This window comes from Paramisgurnus dabryanus, chromosome 24 (genome assembly GCF_030506205.2).
Source record: "Paramisgurnus dabryanus chromosome 24, PD_genome_1.1, whole genome shotgun sequence".
In the NCBI taxonomy this organism is placed as follows: Eukaryota; Metazoa; Chordata; class Actinopteri; order Cypriniformes; family Cobitidae; genus Paramisgurnus; species Paramisgurnus dabryanus.
Genome location: NC_133360.1, coordinates 28,420,425 through 28,448,097, shown reverse-complemented (window position 1 = coordinate 28,448,097; position 27,673 = coordinate 28,420,425). Strand labels below are relative to the sequence as shown.

The 27,673-nt window shown below is 37.5% G+C and overlaps 1 protein-coding gene across 2 annotated transcripts; it reads left to right on the top strand.

Moving 5' to 3' along the window:
* On the top strand, window positions 1-26,887 carry slc6a6b (solute carrier family 6 member 6b). 2 transcript variants are annotated; one of them, XM_065259802.2, is made up of 14 exons: window positions 1-206; window positions 9,051-9,280; window positions 9,680-9,814; window positions 11,211-11,445; window positions 12,765-12,897; window positions 13,762-13,896; window positions 14,383-14,486; window positions 14,601-14,725; window positions 16,360-16,472; window positions 18,701-18,838; window positions 19,490-19,592; window positions 22,244-22,344; window positions 23,102-23,272; window positions 23,351-26,887. In XM_065259802.2, exons 2-14 carry the CDS (start codon window positions 9,052-9,054, stop codon window positions 23,507-23,509), a joined length of 1,881 nt encoding a protein of 626 aa, XP_065115874.1. In that variant the 5' UTR covers window positions 1-206; window position 9,051; the 3' UTR covers window positions 23,510-26,887. The 2 variants fall into 2 exon arrangements, with proteins under 2 accessions (XP_065115874.1, XP_065115873.1); XM_065259801.2 differs by lacking the exon at window positions 1-206 and adding an exon at window positions 4,473-4,652.
* Window positions 26,888-27,673: the final 786 nt, after the last annotated feature.

Here is a 27,673-nt window from a genome sequence, read left to right as displayed (position 1 = left end):
GCTGGTGCCGCGGGCGGACGGGAGGCAGGCCGGTGATTTTCCACTAGTGATGATGTCTAATGGTCACCCATGTTGAGAGACAAAGGTCAGAAAAAAGCTCATAAACTAAATTTACCGCCGCTGCTGTTATTCAGCACTCTGTCGCCACACAATACAGAAGAACACAAGAGCTTTACAGAGGAATAAAAGGAAACACAACGCATAAGGTAACACATGTTTTATTTAGTTTGCCCCTCTTATATTTCATTTAATGCACTGTTGCCAGAGCATTTAAAACATTGTGATCCATTTTATACACATTTTCATCATTTTGCCTGGGTTGTGATATTTTACTACTTTATTTGAAAATGAATATGAAATGAAGCAATGGAGATGTCTTTACCCCAAGTGGTTATAGGAGTTTGACAAGAAAGCAAATAAGTATTATACCAGTTTGTGTTTTATTTAAAGATTTAACCTGACATTATGATTTTTAATCTCATATTTAGAAGGATGTAATAATATTTAACCCTACTATAGTTTAAAAACAGTCAAAGCATTTCTTACTGTACATGTGCGCGTGTTTTTCCCCCTTTTCAATATTTGCGATCTATGATCATTTCTCGTATACATCATGACCACATCATCAGATTAATAATAAGCGATTTGCGGTCATGATCTACTGCTGAATGCATTTCTCCTGGTGCTGTCACTTGTAGTTGAGTTTCTTACACTCCCTCTCCAGGCACTGACTGCATAGACTGCGTTGAGTTAAGAATAGAAAGTCGCTATGAAACCCACTTTAATCAATGGAGTATTTATCTCAACAGTATCTGTAAACGGAAGCGCAAAATGTTTTGTCATCACATATCCTAACAGTTTAAGCTTTGTGCATGCAACTTTGCTTTATTATAACGGTGCAACCTGTTGGATACATTTGAAACACAACAATGCGCTGTAACGCACGAGGTTGAGGCTCTACAGCGATACATTTTGCGGACACTTTGCTAGTCGCGCACTCTGTAAACGGATGTAAGGGTCGTACGCGTCTTTGCTTGAGATCAAACAGGACGCGGCGTTCATAAACATCAAAACGAAACGAAGGACTTGCTGCGCGTTTAAAAGTTTTAAGGATTTAAGCTGACGCGCCTTACGCGACGACCACACAGTAGATCCGCTTGCAGTACGCGTCCTCTGTCAACGGACCTGTCATGTCCAGACCCATCGCAGTTTTATTTTTTATTTTATCCGGCATATATCGATGCAATGCAAGAAGTGCTGTATATAAATCCCAATGCGTAAAATGAATAATTTAATAATTTTACGAATATTCCGTCTTCACATCCTGTATGAAATCGATGTCACGGTGTCAACTGAGGTAAAGCTAGCGCACGAGTGATATCTAGTGATAAAGGTTATGCGGAAGTCAGTCAGCTGACAAGTCAACTGTAGTGTAGAGCCCTACTCAAACAAAACCCAATCCAGGATACCAAGTTTAGGTTTCTGTGCACTTGCCAACTTGCATAGCCTACCTAGCACACTGATAAGGGTAACAAACATGCCAGCTTAGTGAGTACAAAAACAAACCATTGTGGTGTTTATATCTTGGTCATAAAAGTGGGTTGCAAATCCAGTAGTGTTTGTACTTTTTTATTTGGTGTTAATGGGCAGAATTTAGTTTTACACTGTAAACTTTGAACCCCAGCATTTTAGCATGTTTATTTTATTGGCACTGTTAAAATAGTTTTACATGTTTACGCCTATAAACATTTAAGTACACTGTAAAAATGGCTGGGAAGCTGTTTCAACATGAATGGGTCAGATATGGACTAATCCAAGTGTTGTGTTAAATTAACCAGAAAATTTGTAATGAACTGTTGGTTAATTTTACTCAACAGATGGGTTTGTCCTTATCTGACCCAACCATGAGATACAGTACACCCTTAGGACCCCATTTATCATTAAAAAATGCGCCATTTATACAATTTTCTAAAAATAAATGGCTGGGTTTTTTCAACCCAACATTAGGTCAAAAATGCAGAAACCCAACCGGTTGAAAATGTTTATATTTGACCTAACAATCCATTATTTTGGATTGAAACAACCCAGCATCGGCTTACATGTTAGAAATAACCCAGCATTTTTTTAAATATACACGTATACATTTTACATTTGGGTTTATATACATATAAACATTATACATTTTTGTCCAGCTTCATTTTCTTTATGCATGTATAGGAAATCAAATATGTTGTAACAAACAACACAAAAGAAAGCCTCAAGAAATTACTGGCAGCTTTTCTTTTGCTGGATTTTGTGTCTTTGGCTTGTTACTTAAAGGGGCAGTTAACCCAAAAAATGAAAATTCATCATTTACATCCCTCAAATTGTTTCGAACTTATATAAATATCTTTTATTTGCTTAATACACAGATTTGGAACAATCTTCTTTGTAACCAAACCGTTTTGGGGCACCATTTATTTCCAGTATTGTTTCCTACTATGGTAGTCAATGGTGCTCCTGCTATATTGATTACAAATATCTTTGAGTGAACTGTCCCTTTAATGGGTGTTGGTTTGGTCGGGTGTCAAATGTTCCCTTTGAACGAGCATGGCATTTGTAAAGTCTTAAAGTTCTTGGTGGCAGTTTCACAGAGAGTTACAGTACGTAAGAAATCTGATCTCCTGTGTCGTATGAGACGCTGTACAGTGCCATAGTAAAAGTACAGTACAAGACGTGCTGATGGATGTCATTTATAGCATTAACCTAAAGCCATGTCTCCAATCCAGGTCAAACTCAACATCTATCATAAAAAAACGAATCGTTACAACAGCTTCAAAGGAAATAATGTAACTTCTTTTTTTTTGTGATGATAATGTAAGTCTGTAATGTTGCTTTTCTAAGATCGACCAAACCATGCACAACCATTGACATGAGGGTGCTTACAATGAAGAGCAAAAAGCCTTTAATTATTAAACTCAATCTTATGTTGTTGTGCATACTGGCCCTCAGCTGAATGATCATCTACAGGAGTTAACACCGTTACATACTTCACCCCTTATTAATATTTTATAACTACTGGCATACTGATCTCTAGCCAAAAAGACCCAAAAAGTAAGCTTTACTATAGGCCCCCTCATCACAGGACGGGGAACAACATTCCCGTTGCACCTGATTTAAATGCAAGTGTCTTGATAAAGAAAGTTTTGTTCATATTTCTTCTGTGCAATTCCATTATCGTTCAGTTAAGTGCTGCAAACTTTACACAGTTATTGCAAAGGCAAGGCAGAGCATTAGTGCCCAATGCACCAAAGTTAAATGATAGCGGACATTGCTGTCAACAACTGACTTTAATGTTCATGACTTGATTTTCGTGCATCGTTGCTTCAAGTGTACCCACAAAAGCCATCGTAACCCAAATGCGGCTTATGTAGTGGAATAAGTTTGGTTTTATTGAATTTAATGTGAGAGCTCCCAGGAAATGTGCATCTCTAAAATAAAGACATTATGTAATAGGCTAAGTACCACGTGCAAAGTCTAGACTTAAAGTATCCCTCGATAATCAGTACTTGGTATTCCTGTCTCTCGGAAACAGTAGCTCCCCAACTTATAGACGTATAAAAACAAATCACGGCTACTTACAAGGTGCCTGGAGGCTTTTGGGAATATGTGGGATAATTGCAGATTTTGGACTAAAGGGGGAGCTAATACTTCTGTTGTATCCATGAACAAAATTCCTTCAAAGTCATTCGTTGCTACTTTGGAATAAAATAGACATAGCCAATGCAATGCAAGCTGCAATGATGTAACAATTTTTTACACTATTTGCACAAATGCCTCAAAATGCCAAGCATAGAAATGATCCTGGAAGTACAAATCGGCATTGTTCCTCTATAAAGGCTGTGCTGCCAAATGTAAAAGGACTGAATGAAACAAGTTGGACATTGATACACAATAGCCTTTTGTCACTTGCCACATTTAGCCCTATGCAAATTTACTGGGCCTTGTCTTTGCTTTGCTGCTCTCCACAACCTAAATCACATTTGTCAGTCATTTAAATATCGTGTACAAACAAGCAAAAAACATGCCGACATTTTGCCTTTGGTAAAGTTGGGAATTATTATTTGGGAAACTCTGGACCAACAAACATCAACAGGGCTAACACACAGATCCAAATAAAACCATACTGGATTTAAAAAAAAACATATATTTACTAAATGTTTCGAGTAAATTGAATAATATTCCCATCATCCATGTCAATGTGTTTTTTCCAGTCTTGTGAAAGGAAAAGCTATTAATGTCAGCCGGCAAGCCATCAGCTGTTCGAGTAAAGCGTAACCGAGGTTTGGATTGCCGTCCGCATGCTCTCGTTTGTCGCGTCTGCGGATCGGATTGCCAAAAGCAGACAGTGCATGCAAAGATAAATAGTTTCAGACCTCGGACCCTTCTGAAGAGTGGAAATTTACTGTCGGGCTGACTGACGCTGGGGTTATCCTCTGCTTTAAAGCTGTGACCAATCTGCTGATTGCTTTTAATTGTCTTAGCCTGTAGGCGGGGTCGTGGTGTCACCTCGGCTTACACTGAGCCTCGGAGAGATTTAGGCTGTGCAGTCAGAGGTATGGTGTCTGCTGAGAGAGCAACATAGACCATTCGGATTTAGCCATGAAGGAAATGTAAGTGAAAGACAGGGAGTAAATGATGTGTGTTGCCATGTAGTGGAAATGTGGTGTTCCTATATTGTTATTTTATTTATTGAATATATTTTTTTGTTCTTGTGTAGTGAGAGATGTTTGGCTCAAAGGATAACATTGTAAAGATGTGACTTTGATCTGTTTGAGTTTAGTTTGTACTTGATGAGCTCTCTCAAGTATTATAAACTATAATATCGAAATGTGAAAGAGTACTGATACTTTTTTTGTGCACTATAAATACTGTTGATAGTACAAATTATTTCCGTCCACCCGCGGGCAACAAATCGTAGTGCAATTTGAATCAATTAAACAAGGTAGTTACTAGTTGAGTTGTGTTTTCATCAGCTTGCTTGCTTTGAATTTGTGCCAACGCAGGTTGTGTCACCACAGTGTTTTGAATGGAAAGTGAAGGTCTGGTTATGTAACAGTGTGTTTGAGTTGTAGCAGCTTTCTAAGCTCCAGAAATATACAGATTTAACCTACCTCAAGGGGATGATCGGCATTTGTTGAACTCTTTAGACCTTTAAATGTGGCTTTTTATACTACTGTGTAACAGTCTTGTGCGAATCACCAAGTGAATGTTTTTAAAAAATACAGGTGAATCTTTGTTTTGTTAAACATACAAGTTTGATGATTGTACAATGTTTTACTAGTACTGTAAATTACCTCATTTATATATTTTGGATGGTGGCCTTCTGCAGTTCTCCTTTATTTTTAAGTGTACTGCCTGAAAAAAGTCCCTAGCTGTCATTGGGGTGGTATTTTTTCAAGGAGTTCATATTAGTAGCTCAAAGATACATATTGGTACTAAAGAGTGCGTATTAGTACCTCAGAGTTACATATTTGTACCAAAGAGTCCATATCAGTACCTCAAAGGTATATAGTGGTACCAAAGAGTGCGTATTAGTACCTTGGGGGAACATATTGGTACTAAAGAGTGCGTATTAGTACCTCAAAGGTACACATTGGTAACAAAAGTTTGCGTATTAGTACCTCAGGGGAACATATTGGTACTAAAGAGTGCGTATTAGTACCTAAGAGGTACATATTATTGGTACTAAAGAGTGCGTATTAGTACCTAAGAGGTACATATTGGTACTAAAGAGTGCGTATTAGTACCTCAAAGGTACACATTGGTACCACAGAGTGCGTATTAGTACCTCTGGGGAACATATTGGTACTAAAGAGTGCGCGTATTAGTATCTCAGAGGTAGATATTGGTACTAAAGAGTGCGTATTAGTACCTTAGAGGTACATATTGGTACTAAAGAGTGTGTATTAGTACCTCTGGGGAACATATTGGTACTAAAGAGTGCGTATTAGTACCTAAGAGGTACATATTGGTACTAAAGAGTGCATATTAGTACCTCTGGGGAACATATTGGTACTAAAGAGTGCGTATTAGTACCTAAGAGGTACATATTGGTACTAAAGAGTGCGTATTAGTATCTCAGAGGTAGATATTGGTACTAAAGAGTGCGTATTAGTACCTTAGAGGTACATATTGGTACTAAAGAGTGTGTATTAGTACCTCTGGGGAACATATTGGTACTAAAGAGTGCGTATTAGTACCTAAGAGGTACATATTGGTACTAAAGAGGGCATATTAGTACCTCTGGGGAACATATTGGTACTAAAGAGTGCGTATTAGTACCTCAGAGGTACATATTGGCACCAAAGAGTCAATATTAGTACATCAAAGGTAGATAGTAGTGACTCAGAGGTACATATTGGTACCAAAGAGTCCATATCAGTACCTCAAAGGTACACATTGGTACCAAGGAGTGCGTATTAGTAACTCGGGGGAACATATTGGTACTAAAGAGTGCGTATTAGTACCTCAAAGGTACATATTGGTACCAAAGAGTGTGTATTAGAACCTCGGGGGAACATATTGGTACTAAAGAGTGCGTATTAGTACCTAAGAGGTACATATTGGTACTAAAGAGTGTGTATTAGTACCTCAAAGGTACATATTGGTACCAAAGAGTCAATATTAGTACATCAAAGGTAAATAGTAGTGACTCAGAGGTACATATTGGTACGAAAAAGTCCATACCAGTACCTCAAAGGTACATATTGGTACCAAAGAGTGTGTATTAGTACCTGGGGGGAACATATTGGTACTAAAGAGTGCGTATTAGTACCTCAAAGGTACATATTGGTACCAAAGAGTGTGTATTAGAACCTCGGGGGAACATATTGGTACTAAAGAGTGCGTATTAGTACCTAAGAGGTACATATTGGTACTAAAGAGTGTGTATTAGTACCTCAAAGGTACATATTGGTACCAAAGAGTCAATATTAGTACATCAAAGGTAGATAGTAGTGACTCAGAGGTACATATTGGTACCAAAGAGTCCATATCAGTACCTCAAAGGTACATATTGGTACCAAAGAGTGTGTATTAGTACCTGGGGGGAACATATTGGTACTAAAGAGTATGTATTAGTACCGCAAAGGTACACATTGGTACCAAAGAGTGCTTATTAGTACCTCAGGGGAACATATTTGTACCAAAGAGTCCATATCAGTACCTCAAAGGTACACATTGGTACCAAAGAGTGCGTATTAGTACCTCGGGGGAACATATTGGTACTAAAGAGTCCATATCAGTACCTCAAAGGTACATATTGGTACCAAAGAGTGTGTATTAGTACCTGGGGGGAACATATTGGTACTAAAGAGTATGTATTAGTACCGCAAAGGTACACATTGGTACCAAAGAGTGCGTATTAGTACCTCGGGGGAACATATTGGTACTAAAGAGTCCATATCAGTACCTCAAAGGTACATATTGGTACCAAAGAGTGTGTATTAGTACCTGGGGGGAACATATTGGTACTAAAGAGTGCGTATTAGTACCTCAAAGGTACATACTGTATTGGTACCAAAGAGTCAATATTAGTACATCAAAGGTAGATAGTAATGACTCAGAGGTACATATTGGTACCAAAGAATCCATATCAGTACCTCAAAGGTACACATTGGTACCAAAGAGTGCATATTAGTACCTTGGGGGAACATATTGGTACTAAAGAGTGGGTATTAGTACCTCAGAGGTACATATTGGTACAGTACCAAAGAGTCAATATTAGTACATCAAAGGTAGATAGTAGTGACTCAGAGGTACATAATTGGTACCAAAGAGTGCGTATTAGCACCTCAAAGGTATATTTGGCACCAAAAGTTACATATCTGTACCTAAATGCTAAATATTAGGACATTACATTAGGAAAAAAAATTTTTGATTCTGAAGAAAATTGCCATACAAAACATCAATTATTAAATTAAATTTAACAAAAGAGGTCTTCTAATGTCATACAACTGTTGTATGGAAGACAGCTATAGATTTTATTTTGAGCCCTGGCATGCAGCCACACTTGTAGGTTAATTTGTTTATGAAGTCACATATTTATTGAGGAACAGCCTTTAAAGTGATGGAAAATAAATGTGTATTTATTAGGTGTTAAACGCCTAAGATTTTTTCCCCTCTTCTTCCGTCTCCTTGAGAGCTGGGAAAAGGCAGACTTGTGTTTGAGGAATCAGCTTCACAGTGGGTGTATAGTTTGTTCAAGGGTTGCTAAGCTGTTGGGGAGCAGGGAGCCGACTTTGGTATCGTACTCTCTGGGATTTCATCTCGGGGGCTCCATGGCGGGTTTGGCTCGTGCTTTGAAACACAAGACGCCAAGCCTGACATAATTACTCCATCCTTGAATAGATTCCTGACAGCGTAAACACTGTTAGTTAAAGGGACATGGGCAGGATAAATACATGGCATTTCTGGAAGCCACGTAGTTCCGGATGAATGAATCAACAAGTCTTTTTCATTGAATACCTTATAATTTGTGCGCTCGATTGAATTTGAATTGGCTTGCAGACTTAAAATCAACATGTAATAGTGATCTCTATTTCACAGGTGGTTGAAGGGGAGGGGTTGAAACAAAATAAGAAGGATAAGTGATGTCAGTAGGAAAGCAAAGGAAGTTCTCACATGTTAATGACAGATTAAGGTTACATTTTGTATCCTTTGGAATATTAATCCTTTACAATAAAATCGGTAAATTTTATTTTATTTTATTTAGGTACACAGTAGAATGATATGTTTGCAAAACTTTCTTACAGCGTGCATGTTGTGTTCTGCGTGATTTCCTGTGTGAAAACCACATAAAGTTAATCGCCGTAGCCATCAGATTAACCTCAGATGTTAACATTTCTCATGTATGGAAAGTTACAGTTCTTAATGAGCTATTTATAGCTATAAACTGTCTCAATGTTACACAGTCTTTTTCTTCTCTCCACTTGCAAGGCCTTTCAGTTCAATGGAGAGTTAAGTTAAATGTTTTTAATTCAATTCAAGTTTTTGTCTCTCTATGTTAGCATGGCCCAAAAAGAGAAACTACAATGTCTAAAAGACTTCCACAAAGACATCCTGAAACCTTCCCCCGGAAAGAGCCCAGGCACGAGGCCGGAGGACGAAGCTGAGGGAAAACATCCCCAAAGGGAAAAATGGGCAAGCAAGCTTGACTTTCTTCTTTCAGTCGCCGGGGGCTTCGTAGGTTTGGGAAACGTTTGGCGTTTCCCGTACCTCTGCTACAAGAACGGCGGAGGTGAGCATTGTTGTATGTGTGGCACTATTTTGTGAGTTGGTAATAAAATAAGGGACTTGAGTGAGTGAGTGCCTCCTATAACAAGTGCCATGACGATGTTCCTAGTAGTCACCCCCCGATATCAAACCTGGTGCATGCCAAAAACATTGAGACCACTGTTAAAGAAACTTTTAGATTTTGACTTACATTTCCATTAATACATTACCGTAACCGCCACATAGCTGCCATCCCACTCGCTTCACAACGGCAGGAAGTATGAAAAAAGTATGCAAGCAAGTACAAAAACCTCAGAATATACAAACAAACTCCCATAAGTTTAAGAGTTAAAGACTAATCTAGCAGTTAATAAGATGTAATTATTGACAGAATTAAGCAAATCTTCTCCTTGCCTCCGTCTAGGGGCATTTCTCATCCCGTACTTCATCTTCCTGTTCGGTGGAGGCTTGCCTGTGTTTTTCCTGGAGGTGGCGCTGGGCCAGTACACCTCTGAGGGAGGGATCACCTGCTGGGAAAAACTCTGTCCCATCTTCACAGGTGAGTGTCTTGATCGGCCATCGTTTTTACCAAAAAAGGTGGATAGCAAACTTATTTATTAGAACAGATAGGCAGTTTAATTCGAGAGCGAGGGCACATGAATAAAAATTTGTGGTAAGGACGTGGAGTGTGAGGTGTGTCAGATAATACCAGCTGGATTTGAAGATAGGCTGTGGTAAACATACAGGTTTCGAAATTTGGTCTTTCGGATAGGAAATGCGTATTTCACCTAATATCTGTGCGGCAGACTCGGTTTAGTTAGCAGTCAAGGTTAGGTTAAGGATTGAGACATTTTATTTGATGTGTTTCAGTGCTTGCTGATGTGGAAAGGGTAGACATCACATATCAGTGGCACTTATCAATTTTGACGTAAACTGAAATGTAAAACAGGGAAATAAATGACCAAGGTCAGAACAATAGACAATAAACGTGAATGCTTAACTGAGCAGGTTTTCAATGAGCTTCAATGTTTGTGACTTAATAGCGAAGATATTTTTAATATTGAAATATGCTTAAAAAGTGTGTTTGCACTTTATGTGCGCATCTTCGGACACAGAGTTGACTGACACCCCGTACACATTACAAATGACTTTGTCACTGTGACTTTGTCGCTCCTTTCTTGCAATGAGGTCATTATGAAATTTCTAAACCTGGTTGTCATAAACAAAAATGAGTACCGTCCACTCCAGTAACTGAGAGATGAGAGACGGATGAGGTGAACTTGGATGCTTCGCTCTCATTGGTAGTCGCTCCCGAAAGTAGCTCATTGTTTGCATAAAGTTAAACTTTTCTTAACTTTGTTGCATTACTAGACACACCCCATCCATGGGGCAACCTTCCAGTCTGTATTGTGAAGCCAACACGGAAGTAACTTAAACTGCAATTCATTGGCTGGCTCCAAAAGGGGGTAAATCCCCATAGACCCCCATGTTAAAATGCCCAACTTTACAGCAGAAATAAATATGTTTACAGTCTGGTACAAAATGTGTTTTTGGTCTGTATAGTAAATTTTGCCTTTCATGACAACTGTGGTAACTGTGATCCATGATCCCGCCTCCTTGCTGATTTTAGTTATCTAGGAGTGATGCGCTGCCAAGATGGCCGCCCAGTTTGGGCTTCAAAAATGCTCAAAACTAAGGGTGACGTCACAGACATTACATTCATATTTTTTACAGTCTATGGCCCCATCTGGTAACCAACAGTCACTGGGAGTCAACAAGCTTTCTTTGAAATGAATGAGATTGTGTCTCTCTGCTACTGCTAGTTGCTAGTAGTCTGAATGCCTCATGAGGTAGCACTAGATTGCTCTAAAATAACCCCTAACTCCTATGCAGAGGCATAACATACTGTATGCAGGGGTATCATCAGCTCAATGTCAGTATTTTTCTTTGTGCAGGTATCGGCTACGCATCCATTGTGATCGTTTCTCTACTGAACGTCTACTACATTGTCATCCTGGCCTGGGGTTTGTACTACCTGTTCCAGTGCTTTCAACCAGAGCTCCCCTGGGCAAGCTGCAACAACAAATGGAACACAGAAAACTGCATTGAGGACACCCTCCGCAAGAACAAGACCCTTTGGGCCAGTGCAAATGCCACTAACTTCACTTCCCCCGTCACTGAGTTCTGGGAGTAAGTATGTCATATAAACTTGTTAGACATTTATTGGCTTTATTCTAGGGCTGAACAGAATTGCAGAGAATTCGATATGTAATGCTAGCTACATTTGGAAAATCTATTAAATTGTAATAAAATATAAAGAAAGAAACAACATACATCGTTCATCCATTACATTATGACCACCTGCCTAATATTGTGCAGGTCCCCCTTTTCCCACCAAAACCACCCTGAGCCGTCGAGGCAAGAACTCCACTAGACCTTTCCATCAGAACCAGCATTCACTTTTTCAGCAGTTTTAGCTACAGTAGCTCGTCTGTTAGATCGGACCACATGGGCCAACCTTTCGCTCCCCACGTGAATCAATGGCCTATGACCCTGTCACCAATTCATCGCTTTTCCTTCCATGAACGGAACTACACTTGTCCTTAAAGTTGATATGTTAGACGCAGGAAAAATGGGCTAGTGAAAGGATCTGAGCCACTTTGACAAGGGCCAAATTGTGAAAGCTGGACAACCAGGTTATAGCATCTCCAAAACTGCAGCTCTTGTGGGGTGTTCCCGGTCTGCAGTGGTCAGTACCTATCAAAAGTGGTCCAAGGAAGGAAAAGTGGTGAACTGGCAACAGGGTCATGGGCGGCCAAGGCTCATTGATGCACATGGGGAGTGAAGGTTGACCCATGTGGTCCGATCCAACAGATGAGCTACTGTAGCTGAAATTGCTTAAAAAGTAAATGCTAGTCTAGTGGAGTCCATGCCTCGATGGGTCAGGGCTGATTTGGTGGCAAAAGGGTCTACACAATATTAGGCAGGTGGTCATAATATTATGGCTGATTGTTGTACATGTTTCACATTCTTTTGTGAAAAGAAAGTATGCCTCATTTTGACAGTCTCTGCTATCAGCATTGAACTTAAAAAAATGACTAGACATAACTTTTTGAAGTATCAAAATCATTCAATATGCATATATGGGATATTTCAGTATTTTCAATATGTATTGTATTGTTGGTTTGATCGTGGTCTAAGTGGTAAATCCGCAAAGCCATGCGGCACCACCAAGCTGGTTGACTACCCTGTTCAACTTTCTCTGGGTAAACAATTAGGTCTTGCTGTTAGTCAAGATCTCCATCTAGTGTCTGACTACAGGGGTTTAAATCCTTCTCCTGGAAACCCACTGTCAGATTTGAACCAGCACAGGTTCCGTTTATCTGGTCTCTGATGGAAAGTGGGTGTCCAGAGTTGTAGATGCTCAGATAATTCAAAGTGCTTTTTACTTATTTTTTCTCCTTGAAGAGTTCAGAGTTTCTCACCAACAAATGTTGTGTCCACCACAGGCGAAATGTTCTCAGCATCTCTGATGGTATCGAGGATGTGGGTCATATTAAATGGGACCTGGCTCTTTGTCTTCTTGCTATGTGGGTCATCTGCTTTTTCTGTATTTGGAAAGGTGTGAAGTCCACTGGGAAGGTGAGTTGGGTTACATTCAGCATTGTCTCACTTTGGGACAATTAACTGATAAACTATTAATGTTGTTCTATAGGTAAAGACTTCAGAAGCAATAACAGCTAAACGCTAGGCAGGTTTTGCATCTGTGCTCTACTAATCTTTACTGCATCATTGGAGATACCATATAACTAGCTAAAGGGATTTGAAGAAAACAAGCCAGTGTTTAACCTGAGTGATAGCAATGATAGCATACTTCTTTCACAATAAAAACAGCACATACAGTACTCTTCCTTGGCACACACTTATCTTTGAGCATACAGTTGTAAATCTTATCATTGCTCTTGCCAAGACACTGTCACATTGGATTTCTTAATAGCAATGTGACCATTAGTTATTTTAAGTCTTCAGCTTATAGCCATTTAGATTTGTGTGAAATACTGTATTTACCTGACTGCATTAAGGGTGGGTTATTTTGCTGTAATAAACCTTTGAGATTTAAGACTCACAACCACATTTGTAATTGGGGTATTAGCCTTGGGACTCATGCCACAAACATTCACGCAGTTACAAAATGTTTACAGACATTTTGTGTTTTGACGTCTTTTCCACATTGTGGTCGATACTGAATTTATGACTTACTCAGAATTCAACAGATGGAAGGAAAATAACAAAATGTTTCAATTACAAAATCAAACTAAAACCTAAATTGCATGTTAGCCTTTCAAAACTATTTTGAACAAATGTTTTAAAATGCTAGTGACAAGTACAACAAGTCTGTTAAGAGCCTATAAAAACACCCCTGCATTAATTGTCAAATCACAAACTTTGCTTGCGTACTTTTATATACAGACTTTGAACTTGTATCCTCCTGTTCTTTCTTCTTAGGTTGTTTATGTCACTGCAACATTCCCGTTTGTAATGTTAATCGTCTTACTGGTACGTGGTGTAACTCTTCCTGGGGCAGCCGAGGGCATCAAATTCTATCTGTACCCAAATTTGACTCGCCTTGGAGATCCAGAGGTAAGATCTCATGGGTACTGCCATATACTTTTTTCAGAAGACTTTCTAAGTAAGTGCAGGATTTAACCCCAAGGGAGCAGTTTGCCGAACAAGGCTTATCCTAGTCGCATACTAAAATGCAACAAAGACATCTTGCACTGACATATCTTAAAATATATCAGGGACATTGCTTTGCCTCTCAGTATTCTTACCAGTATTGTTTTTCTAAGGTATGTTATGTAAAAATGACTTAAATGACCTAAATAACTAAGGCCTAGTACTGCCCCAATATGTACGAAACAGTCGACATAAATAAAATACTTGACAGTCAAGTAACAATTTATATTACTTCTCGATAGTGTATACAGATCTGAAGGACCTGCAAGAGTCAGAATGCACACAAATATTTGAGTTTGTCTCGCCAGTTAATCAACAAAACAACTATGAATTAGCAAGCGTCTCCATTCATGTTGTCCTTCATCAAGTGGTTTGTTGTCTCATGTCTAGGTTTGGATTGATGCGGGGACGCAGATTTTCTTCTCCTACGCCATTTGTCTCGGTGCCATGACGTCACTGGGAAGCTACAACAAGTACAAATACAACTGCTACAGGTGGGTTTCAATGTCCCGGGGGGAGGGAGGTAGGCTTAGTCCAGTGAACAGGCAAAATGGGAACTTAGGGTTCCTTGTGTAATTAACAAACTCCATGACATATGTGTGATATAGGGACTGTTTGCTGCTTGGAGGCCTGAACAGCGCTACCAGTTTTGTGTCTGGCTTCGCAATATTTTCCGTCCTGGGCTTCATGGCACAAGAACAAGGGGTGGACATAGCCGATGTGGCAGAGTCAGGTACGAGGGTCAAGCAGCAGTGATGGTGGGCACTGCTGCTGCAAATATCATCAAAAGAGTGTAATCCTGTAGTTAAAAACCATCGGCAACAAAAACAAGTCGGGAGCAATGAAACGTCAACGACTCAGATTAGTTATTCGAAACCACTGATGTTCAGCAGCTAAGAATTTAATTTCGGCTTTTGGTCAGAAACGGAAATTGCTTGGATTCGTTCTTGGAGCCACTGGGAAAATTAAGCCTGAGTCAACTAATGCAAGACTTCAACTGTGGAATAACACAACTTTACATTTAGAATTAAGTGCTGTTGAAGCTGGTTTCCACAGGCTGAGCCAAATCGAGGACCATCTTGTGCCAACATCATGATAAAGGCAATTTACAGATCTGAACTCATCTGAATCCTGATCTGTTTCCAACATGCCTTTTGGAGATTTTGGCTTTAATTTGGCAGTTCGGTGCCAAGTCAGTTCTTCTACCATGAAAACTATGTTAAATAATTCTCAAGATGGCTCTTTTGATTTTAAGGTGTAGAGTTGTTTTATTTTCTCCTGTGGTACACGGTTATGTTCAGTAGCCTCTTTATTTCAAAGAGCAAGCAGAGTTGCTTGATTTCAAAGGTGTAGTTGTCGAACCTGTTGTCGTACTTTGGCTGTCCTCATTTGAGGATCTGTTTCAAGTATGTCTGGTTCAATTGACGTGCACACAACATACATCTTTATCACTGTGTTTATACACACAAACCTAAGCTGTACTTGAACATCCTTGCGGATCAGCACAATTGTTTTTGCACACAGCATTTACAGGGAATTCTGAACATGGTATGATTCGAATGGATTCATTTTCAAATATAAGTTAAAAGAAGCTTGTTGGAAAGAGGAATATCTCATTCTGGAGTTGTAGGGAGGGAAGTTGTGGATGCAGAAACCTGACTCTGCGGAAAACATGTTTTATTGTATGTGAACATTGATGCTGTGCTACATCAAGCTTTGTATTGTTCTTTGGATACTTTTTAGCATTTGAAGAGTTCAGATGCAAAAGGCGCTAAACGCCATCTCTGTCAAAACTGAGATGATGATTGTACCCAAATGCTCTCGACGCGTACTATACTTTCATCAAATGCTTTCGCGTTAAATCCGCTTAATCCCACGCCCTTAGGCAATTCAGAAAAAAAAGCTTTTTTAAGGCAGAATCCATTAAGAGTCAGATTTTTATCATGCTAATTGACAAGTAATCATGCCAAACACACTTGGCAGGTTTTGCATCTGTACTCTTCATATATACATTGTGCTGTTTGTGTGTTAAATCCTTTCTTGAATTCCACAATTCCATCTTGCAGTAATGTTAGCAAGAGAAGGTGTTTGTATTGTGTTCTAGATATTGAAAAAGTCAGAACAGCTAACATCGCGAGGCTAGTTTTTCAAGAGAATGTGATGAAACAGTCTTTGGACCTACAATGAGCTATCGCAGAAATTTTGCCTGGCTTGTTCGCTTTGTCATGTAGATACTTGCTCCATTTTTCTTTCATGTCTCCTTTTGGTCTGTGCCGACGACAGAAGCGCGCCATAGAGGCATAGATCAAAGTGCGCAAATGGCTAGCCTTGCTAATCGTACATTCCCCCCTGTTCTCTACCCAACAGGTCCTGGCTTAGCCTTCATTGCCTACCCTAAAGCTGTGACCATGATGCCACTGCCTACTTTTTGGGCTGTTCTTTTCTTCATCATGCTTCTGCTGTTAGGCCTCGACAGTCAGGTGAGTGTCTTAAGAAAAACTGCTAGGCTAAGCTGTTGGAGTGCCCCTAATTTATACAATTGTAATTCTATATAAGTAATTTTATTCTTTGAATCTGTATGAGTTTAAAATATTTGAACAACCATTTTTAAAACAGTATAGTCTATAGCAGGGATGGGCAACTTTGGTCCTGGAGGGCCACTGTCCTACATAGTTTAGTTTCAACCCTAATCAAACACATCTGAACAAGCTAATCGAGGTCTTACTAAAAAGTTACAGGCAGGTGATTTTTTCAGGGTTGGAGCTAAACTCTTTATGACAGTGTCCCTCCCAGGGCCGGGTCTACAGGGGGGCTGGGGGGGGCATTGCCCCCCCAGATTTTCCTTGTGCCCTCCCAAAAATGTCCAGCCAACCTTAAAATAACGGAGTCTCTTTACACAAAAAACGTCTTCTTTAGGCAAGCGCTAGCGTTTACAGCTCCCGCCCACTAACGTCTGATTAGCTTATTCAAACCTTGGGGGTCTTTTCAGCAGTATTTAAGTCACAGGAAAAGTACTACTGTTCTCTATGACGGTAACTAAAAAAAACGCCTCTTTAAAATATATATCAAAAACAATGCAATTTAGTATTACATAAACGTAATAACCCAACACATATTAAATAAAAACTTTTTTATAGTAAAACATGCCCAAAATAGCACCTTATCCTTTCTTAGACTCACCTCATTATTTATTCATGCAAATACAACAGCCAATGGCAAGTCTCCAGCAGCATTTAATGTGTTTGTTTTAGACGTAGTTCTGTTTATTAAAATTAGAATATGCAGTTTGGTTGTGGCATACTATCTAGTAGATATAAATGATATAAGATGGTTATACAGTAAATATACAGTATTGTAACAGCTGAGCATCGCGTGCAGTGCAGTTTTAAAATCAAATTTTAGCGGTTTTTTCATCGTCATTCATCAGCTCATTCAGCTCGCGTTTGAGAAAAACTTCACACGCAAAAATCTACAGACTTTTAAGTTCAAGAGGAGCTTTCACTCCGCAAGGTCATCGTAAGGTAAAACGTTGTATTTTATAATGTTGCGTTGTATTGTAATATCTAATTTGCTGTATTATAAACAAAGCAGTGTGATTTATCTTTGGTCTCGTCGCAAATCACACTTCAGTATTTTAGGGCTTGTGCTTTTGTCTGGTGCTGTTATAGGCAAACAGGATAACCTTTGACGAATTTGTCATGCATGTCAAATTGCTTACATGATGCAACAATATATTATTTAAAGCATTGTGCTTTGTTGTGATATTTGAGGTTGCTGCAGCAGCAATGATAGGGTCAGGAATTAATGACAATACAGCTTATCACATTGAAAATACATTATTTTAAATGAAGAAAATGTTTGAGAAGTGGAAATAAAGTTCCTAACAAGTGTTTATTTAGAATAAAGGCATATGTTGGGTAGGGTAGGTATAAGAATGGCTTTAATTTATCTATAAGTAAAATAATAGATTAAATGCAGTGTAAACATTAATAAAATATAGCTATATGTACAGCTTTATATTTATATCACCTGCTTGCCTGATTTCATTAACTGTGACTAAATGTGTCAAACTAGTGTAATCATTATAACATTATAAATCATTAATCTAATTGCATCTACTTTTAAAATGTGAACGTGCAAAATGACATATACATTGCCTTTTATTATAAGACATGCAAAGTAATATTGGATTGAAACATCCATAATTTTATTGTATGAATCATTTTAGTCGAGAAATGGCTGCCCACCCAAAAATCCTGACTGCCCCCCCAGTCCAGCAAGCCTAGTACCGGGCCTGGTCCCTCCAGGACCGGACTTGCCAATCCTTGGTCTATAGTAACAGGAACAGTAAGAAAAAACATTGGCAGTTGGAGTCCTGTACTATCAAATTTCTCAGGCCCAGTGAAATCAAACACTATGCTAAATCTGGCTCCACAAACTTTGGGGAGTCCACCGTACCACAGCGTGGTGCTTTACAATAATATGTTTATCTTAATGCAGTACAGTACTGTATGATCTCTTTACACCTCAGACATCAGTTTATCTGAGTTAATTTCACAACTAGGTAAACCATGATTTTTTTACTTGCTATTGCTGGTCATTGTCAGGGGGTTCGGAGGGAGGTGACATTCTGATCTTGAAGAGCAATTGCAAAGATCAATATTTTTGGGCTGTCGTCTCTGACTCAGTTTTCTTTTTCTTCTCCCAGTTTGTTGAAGTGGAAGGGCAGATCACATCCTTGGTGGATCTGTATCCATCCTTCCTACGGAAGGGTTATCGGCGTGAAATTTTCATTGCTATTATTTGCTTTGTGAGCTTCCTGTTGGGATTAACCATGGTTACCAAAGTAAGTGCAATAGCTAAACACTTTGCATATATAACCGGAAGTGGACAGTGAATTATTTCCACCTTTAGTCATAACCATACTAATTCTAGTCTCTAACACTTATCAACGCACTAGCTGGTGTGGAAAGTGTACTGTATCCAATACCGCTTAGTTAAATGCCGCCACCATATGTTTTCCTTTTGAGATTTTAGCAACATTGTTATTTGATCTTGTATGGCCAAATCAACAGCCTCAGCTCTCTTCCGTAAGCAAAAGCTTTCCACTCCCAGTACCTTATCTCCCCAACTTCCATGTCTTTTTATGGATGTCCTGATCTGCTTACAACAGTGACAATTCCACAGAGGAATCTCATTGCTATACTAGGAGTCAAGTCCTGGTCTGACAATGCATCTAAGATTCCTCTGGCCCTTGTCAATGATTGCTAAGCCCACGTAGCTGCGATAAACCAGGAATGCTATTTTGTGGTTCGAGACACACAGCGTCCCTATTTTCCGTGACACAGTCGCCCCTGAATGCATTGAATAATTTTGGCAAAGAAAGAAAGGCAACTGTTTAGGGATCCCGTGATCACATCAGACCTATTGTCCTGTCTTTTTATAGTATTAGCTTGTACAATATTGCATTGATATTTTTTTGTTTTCTTTTTTCCAGGGTGGCATGTATGTGTTTCAACTCTTTGACTACTATGCAGCCAGTGGTGTGTGCCTTTTATGGGTTGCATTCTTTGAATGTATTGCCGTAGCATGGGTTTATGGTAAGCACAACAACAAGTGTACAGAAAATGTAAAGTTTATATGTTTATTAATACATAGTGTACTTTCTATGAACACAGACATGGATTATTTATAGCGATACAAATTCTAAGAGGTTCTTTAAAGGACAAACTACTGTATGGATTTTAAACTATTATGTAACCTAAGATTAGCATAGAATGAAAAGTAGCTGATTTTCATGTTAACAAAGGACGAGGCCAAACAAATATATACAAATAGTTTCGGTCCGCCCTCCAAACAACATCCGACATGTAAAATTATGTAACAATAGGGCTACACAAGTATTGGGAATTACAATCATGGGTAAAAAAAAATCATGAAAGCATCATTCTCCAAAAAACTCAATTACAGCTGTCAATTTGTGAGAGATTTTAAAATTGATATGTTGACGTGTCCTTCAGCCATTCGTACTCCCATAATTATTTAGTTTAGATTTAGTTTTAAATGTTTCGAATTTACCATGCAGCTGCTTTACAGAAAGTTATAAAACATTTCAAAACTTCAATGTAAAATCTATTAATCGACAAGTATAATCACAACTATTATAAAAAGATAAATAATCAGCAATTATGATTTTTGTCAGCCCTATGTAACAAATTCAATTAAAATAATGCAAATAATTGAATTTTTATTTTAATTGTCATGTTAGCTACATTTGTCAAGCTCCACTATTTTATCCTACTAGTTATTAAAAACAGTCCAACAAATATTTCTCTTTTATTTAAATTTATCAAGAACTATAAAAAGAAAAATAAATTTTATACGTTAGATCTGCAACACTGTCACATACCAACTAATTTGTATTAGGATTTAAATGTTTGTTTAATGGTAAACACTAAGCACTTCTATTCATTGTACTTTTTGCATTGAGCTATAACCGAGTTCAGTTAACACATACAGAAGGTCTTTGTTCCCTACTGTCACGACCTTGATTTAAAAATCTAAATGAGCCGTAAATAGGTTAGTATAACCTGCATACAGGTACAGTAGATTTAGTTTAAACAATGACTTTCTTTATGATGTGGAACTGGGTACACAATACAAAAAAAATAAAAAAATTAGACAGTACAATCTAGCATGTGACAGGAGAAAAGGTTCAGTATATTTCACCTTTAATGCCACACCCATCAATATTGCTCAAAAATCTTTTTTGACCTTTTCCTAAGATCCAGTTCAGCAAGTTATGTTTCACTGCATGTCTTTGATTAATATTTACATTTAATTTTTTACACTAAACTGAAATAAACCCATAGATAGTAAAGTAGTTTTTACTTACTACTCAAGTGCAAACTTTTACTCATTCCCTGCCAGCCATTTTTTAAGAAGTTGCCCGCCAGCATTTTTTTGTGATTTTCACAAAGGTTTCACAAAATACCTTTAATACTTAAGTACTTTAAACATTTTAGTATGCCTACTACCGAGCCCCTAAGGTGACATTGGAGTAAAAAAATCTAAAGTTTAGTTTCATGTGTTCACGTGAAACTTTCATGTGCTCACGCAAAACCTTCATGTGCAGAATTGTTTTTTAAGGTTAGTTTCGCATGCTCGCTTGAAACTATCGCGTGCTCGTGTGAAACTATTGCATGCTCGCGTGAAACTATCGCGTGCACACGTGAAACTTTCGCTTTCACGTGCGCGCGCGATAGTTTCGGGTGAGCACGTGATAGTTTCAGGTGAGCGCGCGATAGTTTCACGTGCGCACGCGATAGTTTCAGGTGAGTGCGCGATAGTTTCACGTGAGCACGGGAAACTAAACTTTAAAAAAAAATTCTGCACATGAAGGTTTCGCGTGAGCACATGAAAGTTTCGCGTGAGCACATGAAACTAAACTTTATTTAATTTTTGCTCCATGTCCCTTTAGGGGCTCCGTAGCCTACTACTGAAATGTAGTGTAGTAAAAAGTATGATACTATGCTTCAAAATGTAGTGAAGTTAAAAAGCAGACTGATAAAGTACATATTCTTGAAAAATTTACTTGAAGTAAAAAATCTGAACTACTTTACACATTTAAACCATTTTTATTGTAAACAACATTCAATACAAAATTTTCCTGCTAATTTCTTTGCACTGCTAAAATCTTGCAAAAAATCACTGTATCATCATCATTTGAAATACTTTAGCAGTACTGTTTGTGTGCTAAATGTGCTAATAAAATACATTTTAGATTTACCTGCCACTTAACATCAGATAACAATAGGAACTTTAGTTTGATCTGATGCTTTATGCCGAACTGGGAGAGAATTAGCAGTATAATGCCAATAATCATACAGTAGGTCTGTTTTTTACCAAAGCCAGCCAACCTTTAACAAAGAAACATCTGATAAACATCAAGGGGTGGTTTCCCAGACAGAGATTAGACTAGTCCTAGACTAAAATAAATGTAAGAGCTGTCCAAACTTGCACTGCCATATCTTAAAATACATCAGTATCCTTTGTTTTGCCTCAAAATGCACACAAGTTATGTTTTTACTAAGGCATGTTTGGTCATTTTCTAATTAAACTAAGGCCTAGTCCTGGTTTAAGCTAATTCCTGTCCGGGAAATCACCCCAAAAATGAGTCCATGTGCAGTGTATGTTTATGTAAAAGTGCACTTTTAAGCCTGAGACAGTAACATAGCTGCCCTCCTCACAGGCGCGGATAATTTCTATGATGCGATTGAAGAGATGATTGGTTACAGACCAAATCCCTGGATGAAGTGGAGTTGGACTGTGGTCACACCTCTTCTGTGTGTGGTAAGTCTCCTAAAGAGGTATAAATAAAAGCTATAGTACATTAAATTACTCCAACCTTTATAATATTTCACTACCTAGAATTAAACATTGGAGATCCTATCAAATTCATTTGAGAGGGTGTGAATTATGTCCCATCCCCCAAAAGCCGCTTTTCCGATTTGGATTTGCTGCAAAAATCCGACTCCCGGCACGTTGTTACAGAGCCGCAGATGGGACGACCATCTGCCCAGCCGACAGAATGAATGGAAAGAGCCATGGATTAGGATCCATGTCATTTGTCTCTGAACAGCATAAGACTTTTGGAAATAAAGGAAATCTTTATGCATACCCATTTTTGTGCCACGGATAAACCTATTTAGAAAGTTGCCGGACTCCAAGTATAAACTTAAGCATGAAGATATTTCTGTAGTTTGCTCATCTTTTATAAGATTTAGATATATTAATGTTATTTGTGTGTTGTGCTGAAGCCTCTGGATCAGTGGTCTCCAACATGGTGCCCACGGGCACCAGGTTGCCCGCACAGAGTCTGTGAGGTGCCCGCCAAAGCACATTTTATTAATACTCTTGATTGTAACATTTATTACGTATTTTTATATTAGTTTGGCATCTTTTATGTATGTTAACATTTTCACAATGATAAAACAACAAGTAAAATAAAATCAACAAGTAAAACAAAAAGGTTTTGAGTAGAAGATTGGAGACCCCTGCTCTGGATTAAGGTACACATTGGTGACCTCTGGTCTGTTTTATGCCCCAGGGATGTTTTGTCTTCTCATTGGTCAAGTATACGCCCCTGAGGTACAACAAAATGTACGAGTACCCTGATTGGTCCATTGGAGTCGGCTGGAGCCTCGCGCTCGCTTCCATGATCTGCATACCGATGGTGGTCGTGATCAAAATTATTCAGTCAGATGGACCTCTCATTGAAGTGAGTTATAGGCTGTTTTTTTACAGTAAATTCAAGCTGATGACTGAGCTAATAACGAAAATATGCATTTTCCTCCAGAGGATCAAAGCTGTGGCAGCACCCGTGCGTGGAGGGGCGAGTTCATGCCCCAAAGACCACCGACCCAAAAACAACGAGCTGGTGCAGCCTTTGGATCCCAACTGGAATGGAAGCTTGACGAAGCCCCCCACCCACACCGTCGTAGAAACTATGATGTGAACGCTCTCTGTGAGAGGATATAACATGACCTGCTTTTCCATGATATATATATATATATATACAGTATATATATATATGTATAGTATATAATCTGTAACTTTTGACATAGTCGTAGGACCAGGTTTACATTGCTACGCATCTGCACTAGTCTTTGTTTTCGTTTTTTTTTTACAAAGTAAGTGAGATTTTTTTCTGTCTGTATTTTTAAGATTTTTGTCATAATACTATTATATTAATATTATTGTCGCTGTTATTAGAGAGAGAGAACCGATCACGTACAACAGTATCCGTAAAGTAGAACCATAACTGTTCTATTTTTGTAACTTGTACATATTTGAATTAGTTGAATTATAGAGGAATAACACAAAAGGGCTTCGTAAACAGGTGAACGCAAGTAAACATAAATGGTTTAAGACTATTACCATTGATTTCTTCAAGTAGTAATGTTAGTTCTCACGTGTCACTGTAGATCTTTAATGTTAAGAAGCTAAGTGTGTCCCGACAAACCTTTTAAACTGGGGATTGTACTAACACAAAGGACACTACGTTTTGGTGCACTTTTAAAGTACATGAAGTCTAACTGTTTTGGATGCGTTTGTTTCCGAAGTCACTCGCGTGTGAGGTCGGAAATGCACACCACACTAATTCTAGGCAACGTCTCGAATCCCCATAACACATTTATGAGATGTTTAGCATTCAGCATTAGTAGAAACTATAGGAGATGGGAGCTTGCCTGCTATTGCAACTACCATTCGGACCCCAGCATTGGTGTGAAGGAAATTTCCCAGCAAGCAATTTTGCATTTATTGGCCGTCCAAGCACAGCATAAACGTCTGGGCTAAAACAAAGCAATAGCCTAAAAATAAATGACATACAATAAATAAAAAAATGAAACCAAACAGCTTGTTATCACTGTTAACTTTACTTACATGATGAAATATCAGATATCCCACAAGTTATTTTGGCAAAAACAACGAATTACTAAAAGTTTGCAAAATCATATGGTAAATGACTGAAAATACGTCAAAGGTGGTGGTGGAGCGAACTTCCGTACGCTACATTTTTCACACCGGCTGTAAAATGCATTGTAAAATGCATGTATACTGTTAAAATTAAAAGTTGGATCAACTTAAAAAGGAAAAAATATTTCAATTAGTAACGTCTAAAATAAGATTTTTTTCACTTAAACACTTTCAACTTAAATTTGTACTTTTTAAAACTATTTAGGTGTTACTAATTGAAGTAATTTTTGTAAGTTTTTCACTTTAACTTTTTCACTTACAGTGATAAAATGTAAGTTTATAAAACGTAATTTTTACGTGTTACAAAGTTTTTTTTTAACACTAGAACGGTCGTTGTATACCTAAATCCGCCAGCGGTAACATTTACCTATACACATAACTACTGTGTATTATTATTATACCACTGTATTCACAAGTAATGTGTAAAGTCATGAACTTATTATTTTTAGTCATCAACTATGTTTTGGTCCTATTGTCTTATGTTGAAAGCTAGAGTAAACACTTTTCTTTACGGTGAATATAGGCTAAATTGCGACGACAATGAGAATTAGAAGGAAATAAATACATATTTGGGTGGTGTAGTAATGATAACATGTCATTATACACATGTTTAAATATCCCTTGTAATTTAAATACTAAAATACTCTAAATGGACAATAAAGAGGAATAATAATTTACAATTTCAAGCACACAGTTTCACCTGTTTAATTATTAATTTGCTAAGTTATATTATTTATAATTTGAGTAAGATAACAAAAATATAGATCATTAAAACATAGCAGTACAAAAATTACAAAGCGAATATAGGCGTATTAGGTAAATTTGACCCGGCTATTTTTAACAATTTTATGTAAACAATTTTAAACAACATGGGATTGTAAATAATACAATTTCAGACTGTAAAAAAAACTGGCCAGATTCTACAAGAAAATGCTGTTTTTCAACAAAACAGTAAAATGCTGTAGAATTTTAAAACATTGCATCGTTAACTAAATGCAACTGGTTTCCCAAACGAAATGAGTTAGGTTCAAGGGTATGAATACGGTAACTTACAATAAAATATAGGAGAGCTGTTAATTTATGATAGTAGAACTGTAAATTAACAGTAGATTGCTGTCAACATAGCTGCCAGTAGTTTACCATTATACTACGGCATATTTTTACAGTGTAAAAGTCAATGATTGGGAGACTTTATTGAAAATCTGTTATGTACGTTTAAAAACAGCCATGGGTAAATTTTACTCTAGTGTTAAGTAGAGCAGCTTTCACTTTTTACAGTGTACAATATGTTAGATTGCATTACAATTGTTTTTTTTGGGGGGGGGTCTTAGTATATCAGGGTCGTAATGTAGCTAAGCTATACGAAAGTATATTTTCATTAGTCACCCTTTCACCTTTGTTAAGAATGCACACATTTTTATTTTGGGGATGTTGGAAGGTGAAAGTTGCCTCATTTTAAAACCACGTAGATTCAGGGGAAGTTGATTTTGTTTGGTGTATCAACTCTAAGCAGTTTTTATTTCCAATCACATTTGCCTTTTGTATTAGAAGTCACTGTATTTGACTGATATGTTCAATAATCACCAATAGATCTCATCTACAACTGTTAATCAAAAAAAGCTTGCTATGAATTATTATGTGCAATACTTTGTAGAACAATAAGCGTTGTTCCTTTCTTCACCCGTCTTGCAAAAAGTTGGTACTACTTGGAAGTGTGGCGTTTTGTATACCTTAAGGTCTATGCTAGAAATGATGAAAAGGGGCCAATATAAGCTACCGTACACGGTATGCTTAACTAACACCAAAAAAACTCAATGCAGTTCTACTCACTGTGATTTATATTTTTTCAATTTTAAATATACAAAAAATGATGCGTAAATATTAGCATTACTGCCAATATATGGATTCAATTTATTATTTTTCTGACTTGGCCAAGTTGAACTCAAACTGCAGCCAATTGAAAAGGGAGATGGTACCGTTTGGAGTGTAAAAGAAAACAAAAAACAATTGTAAATGTTGAAAGAGGCACAATTTCTTAGCAATACAGAAATTAATGTCCAGTCTCAGGGTGCGTTCTTTTGAACTCATCTTTGTTTTATTTGAAAGAGTCTTGATTTATTTCCCACTATTGTATGTGTCTTTAAACCCTTCCATTTTTAAGAACAGTTGGGGACAGTGTTTGTAAATTAAAGAGAAAACCTTTATAAAGATAATATGATTAGAAATGTTTTATTTTTTTATTTTTGAGGATATCTGTAATTAAGTGAGTGTATCAATACAATTTTACAGTACCTGAAACGAGAAAAAAAAAGAAAAAACTTTATATATCTTAATAAACATTTATCTTTCAAAAACCCTTCTGAGTTTGGTGATCATTCAATGACTTCTATGCTATTTTTCTTATACAGAGCAGGTCATTTGAACGCACACACTGCAAAAAAAATGATTTTCAAGAAAAAAAATCTTAGTATTTTTGTTTAGTTTTCAGTAAAAATATCTAAAAATTCTTAAATTAAGATGCTTTTTTTGAAGAAATAAAGTCTATGTGATTTTGTGCATTGCAAAAAAATCTGCCAATGGGGCAAGCGAAAAAATCTTGAACATTTTTCTTAAACACTAAATTCAAGAAAAAAATCAAGAAAATTTTACTTACCCCATTGGCAAATTTTTTTTGCCTGTTTTATGCACAAAATCACTTACATTTGATATTTTTGGTCTTTAAACTAGACTTATTTTCTTGGGTCGTTTTGCTCATCAAGAAAATGCATCTTAATTTAAGAATTTTTAGATATTTTGACAGAAAACAAGACAAAAATACTAAGATTTTTTTTCTTGAAAATTATTTTTTGCAGTTTAGGATAGGTCCTTGAGTTTTTCTAAGAAGTTAAATCATGGAGTTTTGCAAGACGCCAGACTTAACAGTAAAAATGTAAGGATTTTTTTACAGTTATATCTGGAAAAAGGTCTGTTCAAAAAATTACAATGAAATAAAAATGACACAACAAATCATATAATGGAATTCATTTCTGTTTTCATTTGATGCCTATAATGACAACCATTCTTATAGAGCACCTATTACATTGCTAAAAACGTTATTTTGTGTATTTGGTGCAAAACAATGTGTTTGCATTATTTATGGTTA

Bases quoted from the DNA above. Each gene is read 5' to 3' on its own strand.
- slc6a6b (XM_065259801.2), top strand. The intron at 9,281-9,679 runs GTGAGCATTGTT...GCCTCCGTCTAG, and splicing joins CTGCTACAAGAACGGCGGAG to GGGCATTTCTCATCCCGTAC. The intron at 23,273-23,350 runs GTGAGTTATAGG...ATTTTCCTCCAG, and splicing joins CAGATGGACCTCTCATTGAA to AGGATCAAAGCTGTGGCAGC.